This window comes from Rhinopithecus bieti, unplaced genomic scaffold (genome assembly GCF_001698545.2).
Source record: "Rhinopithecus bieti isolate Rb0 unplaced genomic scaffold, ASM169854v2 scaffold_22436, whole genome shotgun sequence".
NCBI classification, from domain to species: Eukaryota; Metazoa; Chordata; class Mammalia; order Primates; family Cercopithecidae; genus Rhinopithecus; species Rhinopithecus bieti.
In genome coordinates, this window is record NW_016810644.1 from 1,065,847 (window position 1) to 1,075,984 (window position 10,138).

At 50.1% G+C, this 10,138-nt stretch overlaps 1 protein-coding gene across 1 annotated transcript in view; it reads right to left on the reverse strand.

The window, feature by feature from the left end:
• Positions 1 to 9,195, reverse strand: part of NLRP2 (NLR family pyrin domain containing 2) — a 28,520-nt gene extending 19,325 nt beyond the window's left edge. Inside the window, exons 1-3 of the mRNA XM_017892527.1 lie at positions 8,891 to 9,195; positions 5,704 to 5,737; positions 1,730 to 1,808 (exon numbers count right to left, since the gene is read on the reverse strand). Coding sequence (XP_017748016.1) covers positions 1,730 to 1,808; positions 5,704 to 5,737; positions 8,891 to 9,174 — 397 coding nt within the window. The 5' untranslated portion in view covers positions 9,175 to 9,195. The remainder of the gene's footprint in view (positions 1 to 1,729; positions 1,809 to 5,703; positions 5,738 to 8,890) is intronic.
• Between the last annotated feature and the right edge of the window lie 943 nt (positions 9,196 to 10,138).

Genomic DNA, 10,138 nt, shown 5'->3' on the forward strand with positions numbered 1-10,138 from the left:
AAAAAAAAAAAAAAAAAAAAAAAAAAAAAAAAAAAAAAAGAAAAAGAGAAAAAAAAATTAGCCAGATGTGGTGGTGGGCGCCTATAATCCCAGCTACTTGGGAGGCTGAGGCAGGAGAATCGCTTGAACCTGGGAGGTGGAGGTTGTGGTGAGCCAAGATCACGCCATTGCCCTCTAGCCTGGGCGACAAGGGAGAAACGCTGAAGAAAAAACACAAATGCTACCAGGAAGATAAAAGGGAACGTGAGAGTAAGCAAGGCTGATCTTGAACTGATCACAGGCTGGGCGTGGTAGCTCACACCTGTAATCCTAGCACTTTGGGAGACCCAGGGAGGCAGATCACTTGAGGTCAGGAGTTCCAGACCAACCTGGCTACCCTGGGGAAACTCCATCTGTACCAAAAACACAAAAGTTAGCCAGGCATAGTGGTGGGCACCTAGTAGTCCCAGTACCTGGGGAGGCTGCGGCAGAAGCATCCCTTAGAACCTGGGAGGCAGAGATTGCAGTGAGCCGAGATTGAGCCACTGGACTCCAGCCTGCGTGACAGAGTGAGACTCCATTTCGAGAAAAAAACAAACAGAAAAAACCTGATCACAAAGTCAGCTCAGACAAGTCACCGACCCATAAGACTCAATTTTCTCTGAGTTGTTTCAAGTTGTCTGAACAATGTACCATAAATACATTTATACCTGTCAATTTTTTTTGAGACGGAGTCTTGCTCTATTGCCAGGCTGGAGTACAGTGGCACGATCTCAGCTCACTACAACCTCTGCCTCTCAGGTTCAAGGGATTCTACTGCCTCAGCCTTCTGAGTAGCTGGACTACAGGTACGCGCCACCACACCCAGCTAATTTTTGTATTTTTAGTACAGACAGGGTTTCACCATGTTGGCCAGGATGGTCTCGATCTCTGGAACTCACGATCCATCCGCCTCAGCCTCCCAAAATGCTGGGAGATTACAGGCGTGAGCTACCGCGCCTGGCCACCTGTCAACTTTTAAAGAATTTAAAGAAGGCCGCGTGCTGTGGCTCACGCCTGTAATCCCAGCACTTTGGCAGGCTGGGGCGGGACAGATCTCTTGAGGTCAGGAGTTCGAGACCAGCCTGACTGAGATGGTGAAACCTGTCTACTAAAAATACAAAAAAAGAAAAACGTAGCTGGGCTTGGTGGCATGCACCTGTAATCCCAGCTACTTGGGAGGCTGAGGTAGGAGAATCACTTGAACCTGGGAGGCGGAGGCTACAGTAAACAGGGATGATACCACTGTACTTCAGCCTAGATGACAAGAACAAGACTTCATCTCAAAAAAAAAAAAAAAAAAAAAAAATTAGCTGGGTGTGGTGGCAGGCACCTGCAACCCCAGCTACTCAGGAGGCTGAGGCAGGAGAATCAGGAGAATCGCTTGAACCTGGGAGATGGAGGTTGCAGTGAGCAGAGATCGCACCACTGCATTCCAGCCTGGGCGACAGAGAAACTCCAACTCAAAGCAAAAACAAAAGTGCACCATGCTCCTAACTTTCTACAGACTGGTTCTGATTCTCCGCAACGTTTGTTCTTCCCGCTATTCTTATGGAAGGGAGGTTGGAATTCTCCAGGAGACAGCGGGCAGATTAAGAATAGTGGAGAAAAAGATTGGAAAGAGATGGGGTTCTGAAAAGGAACAGGAGAAAGCAGCAAGAAGGGACAGCTTCCCTCAGCTGACTCCAGCGTCGGAGGTCCTGACACCCACCTAGTGTTCCTGCTTTGAAACGCTCCAGCATTTCCTCCACGTCTAGAGGTTGTCTTTCTTTCCGTGTTATCCCTGAAGAAAAAAAGGGGGGGCATTACAGGCCTGTTGCTGTGCTGGCAGTGGGACTCCAAGATGGCTCAGGTTCGACCACTGAGTCTCAATAGTTAAGCCTAGATTAGGTCATTTACTAGATTACTAAAAAGGCTGTTGACGAGGTACTGGATGTAAAAGTGAAAGTACATTGGGCCATGATCCCAGGTTTAGGTGCCTTTCTGGTGCGAATTCTAAAAGTTCAGAACGCAAGGTGTGAAAGACACACACACACACACACACAGAGTACTCACACATAAGGTCACTGGAAAGGCTCTGAGGATTAACTGCCTAATTTTTCTTTTTTTGAGACGGAGTTTCGCTCTTGCTGCCCAGTCTGCAGTGCAAAGGCGCGATCTCGGCTCACTGCAACCTCTGCCTCCTGGGTTCAAGTGATTCTCCTGCCTCAGCCTCCCGAGTAGCTGGGATGACAGGCATGCGCCACCATGTCCGGCTAATTTTGTATTTTTAGTATAGACAGGGTTTCTCCATATTTGTCAGGCTGGTCTCGAGCTCCCAACCTCAGGTTATCTGCCTGCGGGGCCTAACTCCCTAGTTTCTGATGAGGTAGATAAATTTAAAATGAACTGGGAAAGAATGTAAGTACAAGGTGGAATCGGTCGGGTGGGGTGGCTCATGCCTGTAATCCCAACACTTTGGAAGGCCGAGGCAGGTGGATCATTAAGTCAGGAGATTGAGACCATCCTGACCAACATGGTAAAGCTCCATCTCTACTAAAACACAAGAAATTAGCCGGGCATGGTGGCGCGCAACTGTAGTCCCAGGTACTTGGGAGGCTGAGGCAGGCGAATTGCTTAAACCCAGGAAACAGAGACTGCAGTGAGCCAAGATTGCGCCACTGCGCTCCAGCCTGGCAACAAAGCAAGTGAGACTCCATCTCAAAAAAAAGAACAAGGTGGAATCCTAGTATCTGCAGCTTAACCCTGGATAATGAAGGGGCGAGTCCGTGGAACTCCTGAAAAGATGCTGGGGAGGCAACTGGACACGGGCACGTGAACTTCAGGACAAAGGCTGGTCTGAGAAGAACCTTTAGAGTCTTCACCACCAGGCGAGGTGGCTCACGCCTGTAATCCCAGCACTTTGTGAGGCCGAGGCAGACAGATCACTTGAGTTCAGGAGTTCGAGACCAGCCTGGCCAACATGGTGAAACCCTGTCTCTACTGAAAATATGAAAATTAGCCAGGCGTGGTGGTAGGCGCCTGTAATCCCAGCTACTAGGGAGACTGAGGCAGGAGAATCTCTTGAACCTGGGAGGCGGAGGCTGTAGTGAGATTGTACCACTGTACAATCTTGCCTGGGTGACAGAGCAAGACTGTCTCAAAAAAGGTCTTCATAAGGTCGGGCACAGTGGCTCACACCTATAATCTCAGCACTTTGGGAGGCTGAGGCAGGTGGATCACGAGGTCAGGAGTTCGAGACCAGCCTGACGAACACAGTGAAATCCTGTCTCTACTAAAATTACAAAAATTAGCTGGGCGTGGTGGTGGGTGCCTGTAATCCCAGCTACTTCCGAGGCGACGGTAAGAGAATCGCTTGAACCCGGGAGGCGGAGGTCAGAGGTTACAGTGAGCCGAGATCATGCCACTGCATTCCATCCTGGGCGACAGAGTGAGACTTTGTCAAAAAAAAAAAAAAAAAATAATAATAATAATAATAATAATAATAGGCCGCGGCGCGGTGGGCTCAAGCTGTAATCCCAGCACTTGGGAGGCTGAGACGGGCGGATCACGAGTCAGGAGATCGAGACCACCCTGGCCTAACACGGTGAAACCCCGCTCTCTACTAAAAATACCAAAAAAAAGTCTAGCCGGGTGAGTGGCGGCGCCTGTAGTCCAGCTACTCGGGAAGGCTGAGGCAGGAGAATCGGCTGTGAACCTGGGAGTGAGAGCTTGCAGTTGAGCTAGATCCCGGCCAACTGCCACTCCCAGCCTGGCGACAGAAGCGAGACTCCATTCCAAAAAAAAAAAAAAAAAAATAATAATAATTATTAAATAAAATAAAAAGTCTTCATGGCCAGGTGTGGTGAACCATGTCTGTAACCCCAGCACTCTGGAGGCCAAGGGGGAGGATCACTTGAGACCAGAGTTTGACAAACCATATCTGGCACAACAGTGGAAACTGTCCCACCAAAAAATACAAGTATTAGTCAGGTGTGGCAGGGGCACACCCATAGTCCCGGCTAATCAGGAGGCTGAGGTAAGAGGATCTCATGGAGCCTGGAAGGCTGAGCTGGCAATGAGCTATGATTGTGCCACACGCAATCAGCAGGGCAACAGAGCAAGATCCCATCTCAAAAAAAAAAATCCTCAGGAATTATAAATAGCTGGTAGGGGCCAGTGTCCATGGCTCACGCCTGTACCCCAGGCACTCTGGGAGGATGAGGTGGGAAGCACTGATTGAGTTTAGTAAATCTTCAAGACCACCTGGGCAACACAGCAAGACTCCTGTTCTACAAAAAGTGAAAAAGTGGGCCGGGCCGCGGTGGCTCAAGCCTGTAATCCCAGCACTTTGGAGGCCCGAGGCGGGTGGATCACGAGTCAGGAGATCGAGACCTCCTGGCTAACACGGTGAACCCGTCTCTACTAAAATACAAAAAAAACTAGCCCGGGACGGTGGCGGGCGCCTGTAGTCCCAGCTACTTGGAGGCGAGGCGGGAGAATGCGGAACCCGGGAGGCGGAGCTTGCAGTAGAGCCGAGATCGGCGCCACTGACTCCACCTGGGCGACACAGCAAGCTCCGTCCTCAAAAAAAAAAAAAAAAAAAAAAAAGTGAAAAAGTGAGCCAGGTGGGTGGCAAGTGCCTGTGGGTCCCCCAGCACTCAGGAGGCTGAGGCAGAGGATCGCTAAGCCTGTGTGGTCAAGGCTGCAGTGGAGCTAATGATGCCACCACTGCACCTCCAGCCCTAATAGTGACAGAGTGAAGTCCCGTTTCAAAAAAAAAAAAAAAAAGCCGGTGTGTGACTCATGCCTGCAATTCCAGCACTTTGGGAGGTGAGGTGGCAGATCACTTGAGGTCAGAGTTCAAGACCCAGCCTGGACAACAATAGTGAAACCCTATCTCTATAAAAACCTACAAAAATCAGCCAGGTGCTCAGGTGGTGGTTGCTGTAATCCCAGCCTACTCCAGAGGCCTAGGCAGGAGAATTGCTCAACCTGGGAGGCAGAGGTTGCAGTGAGCCGAGATCAGTGCCACTGCACTCTCAGCCTAGGTGAGCAGAGCAAGACTCCATCTCAAAAAAGAAATGTCTCTAGCTTATCCAGTTTCAAGGCCAAGCTTGCTCTTCCCCACTTTTTTGTATTTATAGATTCCAATGTCCAACAAATGCTAACAGTGTTTCAGCTTCCCAGGTCCTTACCGCTACCCACCTGTGTACCAGCTCCGTCCTGGAGCAGGGATGAGAAGTCCGGGCATTTCTTTAACATTCTTAGTAGTCAGTACTGTCCCTCTTCTTAAAAAACAAAAGCCCGCGGCCGGGCGCGGTGGCTCAAGCCCTGTAATCCGCAGCAGCTTTGGGGAGGCCCCGAGACGGGTGGATCACGAAGTCAGGAGATCAAGACCATGCCTGGCTAACCAGCGGTGAAACCTCCGTCTCTACTAAAAATAGCAAAAACTAGCGGGCGAGGTGGCGGGCGCCCTGTAGTCCAGCTACTGTCGGGAGGCTGAGGCAGGAGAATGGCGTGAACCCGGGAAGGCGGAGCTTGCCAGTGAGCTTGAATCCGGCGGCAGCTGCCTCCCCGTCCGGCGCACAGAGCCCCGAGACTCACGTCCTCCAAAAAAAAAAAAAAAAAAAAAAAAAAGAGCCGCCAAGCCCCAAACCTCACATGAAGAATGAAAGTTGTAAATGAGTAACGCTTAGCCTAATATAAAGGCTTGTTCTTATTAAATGATTTCAAGCTGCTTCTGAAAAGGAAAAAGGGGGGGGAGATTTGCATTTTAATATGAATTCAAGATTTTACTGCCTTCATAAAAGACAACACTTAGAACTGGATCACTTGGTCTTTTATCTCCTCCCAGTTCAAAATGCTTGCATCTTTTTTTTTTTTTGAGACAGTCTCACTCTGTCACTCAGGCTGGAGTGGCAAGATCTTGGCTCACTGCAACTTCCGTCTCCCAGGTTCAAGAGATTCTGCTGCCTCACCCTCCTGAGTAGCTGGGACTACAGGCACGCACCACCATGCCTGGCTAAGTTTTGTATTTTTAGTACAGATGGGGTTTCACCATTTTGGCCAGGCTAGTCTCAAACTCCTGACCTCATGATCTGTCCACCTTGGCCTCCCAAAGTGCTAGGATTACAGGCGTGAGCCACCGCTCCTGGCCGCTTGTATCTTTTGGCTAGCATTCTTAGATCTGCAGATAGGCTCAACGCACTCAAGCCTTAGCACAATCTTCTTTGTAGTTTTAGCCTTTTTCCAGAAAATTGGCTTAGTCTGCCCACCGTAGTCACTCTGCTTCCTGCCATAACACTGCTTCCCTTGGGCATACCAAAATCCTTGCCCTGTGTAACCCTGTGGGGATGGTGCTTGCTACACTTCTTACAGAAAGTCCGGCGGGTTTTAGGAACATTCACCATGTTTGTGTGAGCGCGATCAGCACAGAAAGAAACTTTGCATCTTTTTCAGGGCTCAGATCTTGTAAGTTTACAACTCTCTGGGTTTCCTCCTCCTATTTTCAAACTTTTAACCTCCGGAGGCCAGCTAGAGGTAAAAACCCTTGGCTGGGCATGGTTGCTCACGCCTGTAATCCCAACACTGGGAGGCCGAGGTGGGCAGATCGAGGTGGGCAGATCACCTGAGATCGGGAGTTTCAGATCAGTCTGGCCCACATGGTGAAGCCCCATCTCTACTAAAATACAAAAATTAGCGAGCATAGTGGTAGGCGCCTGTAATCCCAGCTACTTGGGAGGCTGAGGCAGGAGAATCACTCCCTCCCAGGAGGCGGAGGTCACAGTGAGCCGAGACCACGCCTTTCTACTCTAGCCTGGGTGACAAGAGTGAAACTTCGTCTCAAAAAAAACCAAAAACCCTCACCCATCCATTAAAGATAGGAAATATTATGCTAAGAAGTGATCTCCAACGGAAATAAAACTGGCAATTTTTAAAGAAGAGAGGATTTCCTTAAGGTTGAAGAGTATTCCATTGTGTAATTAATACCTTTTTTTTTTTTGGAGAGGGAGTCTCACTCCGTTACCCAGGCTGGAGTGCAATGGTGCAATCTCAGCTTACTGCAACCTCCAACTCCCTGGTTCCAGCCATCCTCCTGCCTCAGCATCCCAAGTAGCTGGGACTACAGGCGCCCACCACCATGCCTGGCTAATTTTTTTGTATTTTTAGTAGAGACAGGGTTTCACCCAGTTGGCCAGGCTGGTCTCAAACTCCTGGCCTCAAGTGATCCACCCGCCTTGGTCTCCCAAAGTGATGGGATTGCAGGTGTGAGCCACCGTGCCCGGCCTACCAGGTTTCCTTTCTGAGGCTTGGGGTCCCAATAATCTCATAACCCAGGCAGTAGGCAGTGTACCCAACGGGCACCACATTTTCCATTCATCCAGTGATGGTCACTTAGACTGACTCTGTATCTTGGTAACTGTAAATAAAGCTGCACTGGCCAGGCACTGTGGCTCATGTTTCTGATCCCAGGACTTTGGGAAGCCAAGTCAGGAGGATCAGTTGAGCCCACAGGAGTTTCAGACCAGCCTTGGCAACATGGTGAAACCCTGTCTCTACAAAAAAAAAATACAAAGATCAGCGAGGTGTGGTGGGAGGCTATGGTGGCAGGATTGCTCGAGTCTGGGAGGTCGAGGCTGCAGTGAGCTGTGATCGCCCCACTGTACTCCAGCCTGAGCCACAAAGCGAGACCCCGTTTCAAAAAAAAGTACAGCCAGGTGGCGGCTCACGCCTGTCATCCCAACACATTGGGAGACTGAGGCGTTTTGATCACGCAATCAGGAGTTGAAGACCAGCCTGTCCAACATAGTGAAATCCCGTCTCTATTAAAATACAAAATTTATCCAGGCACAGTGGCAGGTGCCTGTATAATCCCAGCTACTCAGGAGGCTGATGCAGGAGAATCGCTTGAACCTGGGGGGCGGAGGTTGCAATGAACAGATTGCACCACTGCACTCCATCCTGCATGACAGAGTGAGACTCGTCTCAGACAAACAAAAAGTGTAAAATAAAGTTATGGGGTAGAAAGTAGAGTTGTTTTAAATGCACTAGCTGGCTGGGTGCAGTGGCTCACGCCTGTAATCCCAACATTTTGGGAGGCCAAAGCGGGCAGATCACGAGGTCAGGACATCGAGACTATCCTGGCTAACATGGTGAAACCCCATCTCTATTTAAAATACAAATAAAATCAGCCAGGTGTGGTGGGACGTGCCTGTAATCCTGGCTACTCGGGAGGCTGAGGCAGGAGAATCGCTTGAACCCAGGAGGCGGAGGTTGCAGTGAGCCGAGATCATGCCACGGCACTCCAGCCTGGGGGACAGAGCGAGATCCTCTCTTAAGAGAGTAATAACCACAGTTCATGTGCATTTTATTGTAATTTTTAATTGTCTTTGCCCCCATTATTTCTGATCTGGGATTGGTGAAATCCACAGATATGTCAGGCCAACGGTACGATCCCTGAAAGGGACAGAAACAGGTCAAAAAAGGACAGACACCAGAGTTGATGAAGATCTAGCACCTGTGTTCAGAACACACAGTCCTTCTCTAAGCCTCAATGCCATTTCTTTTTTGAGACCGAGTTTTGCTCGTTGCCCAGGCTGGAGTGCAATGGCATGATCTCGGCTCACAGCAACCGCCGCCTCCCAGGTTCAAGGGATCCTCCTGCCTCAGCCTCCCGAGTAGCTGGGATTACAGGTGTCTGCCACCACACCTGGCTAATTTTTTATTTTTACTAGAGATGCGGTTTCACCATGTTGATCAGGCTGGTTTCAAACTCCTGACCTCAGTCACCCAAGTCGGCCTCCCAAAGTGCTGGGATGACCTTCTGAATTTCTAAGTCCTGGAGACGTCGCTTACTTCCTCCTAGGACACAGTGTGGACCGACTTCTGCTCACCTCTGAGTTCGTCCTTTGCTCTCTCAGACAGATCCACTCGGTGCATCTTTTCAAAGACCTGGATGGTCGCCAACTCCGTCCAGTAGCTGTGACAGTGGCTGATGAGGATTTCCGCCAGTTGCTTCCCATCCGCCTCGTCTACTTCCTTCTGGGGGATCTTCTGGACCTCATTTCCCAGGGAGACTGTCCTGAGCAGAGACTTGAACTTGCTCAGCTCATCCTGGCTGAGCTGCTCCAGGAGAGCCTGCAGGTTGAAGTTCACCTGGGTCGACGACACCATCTTGTCCCACGTGGCAGTTCTGATGAGAATTAAGGGAGGAATGGAGAGGGATGGTGATCAGCACTCCTGTCTCAATGCCAGTCCCCTCTGTGCCATGAACAAGGGCACTCTCACATTACCCTGCTTCTTCAAGAACAAACTCCCAGCGTGGGCAACACAGTGAGACCCCCATTTCCACAAAAAGTAAGTTAGCAGTGGGTGGTGGTGCATGCCTATAGTCCCAGCAACTCAGGAGGCCGAGGTGGGAGGATCGCTTGAGCCTGGGAGATTGAAACTGCAGTGAGGCCTGATTGTGCCACTGCACTCCCATCTGGGCAACAGAGTGAAACCTCATCTCGTTTTACTTTTATTTACTTATTTTTGAGACAGTTTCACTCTGCTGCCCAGGTTGGAGTGCAGTGGTGTGATCTCAGCTCACTGCAACCTCCGCCTCCCAGGTTCAAACAATTCTCCTGCCTCAGTCTTCCGAGTAGCTGGGATTATGGGCACCCACCACCACACCCAGCTACTTTATATTTTTATTTTTATTTTTTGAGACGGAGTGTCACTGTCACCCTGGCTGGAGTGCATTGCTACAATCTCAGCTTGCTGCAACCTCCACCTCCTGGATTCAAGCAATTCTCCTGCCTCAGCCGCCTGTGTAGCTGGGATTACAGGTGTTCACCACTATGCCCAGCTAATTTTTTTTTTTTTTTTTTTTTTGAGACGGAGTCTCGCTCTGTCACCCAGGCTGGAGTGCAGTGGCCAGATCTCAGCTCACTGCAAGCTCCGCCTCCCGGGTTTACGCCATTCTCCTGTCTCAGCCTCCCGAGTAGCTGGGACTACAGGCGCCGCCACCTCGCCCGGCTAGTTTTTTTTGTATTTTTAGTGGAGACGGGGTTTCACCGTGTTAGCCAGGATGGTCTTGATCTCCTGACCTCGTGATCCGCCCGTCTCGGCCTCCCAAAGTGCTGGGATTACAGGC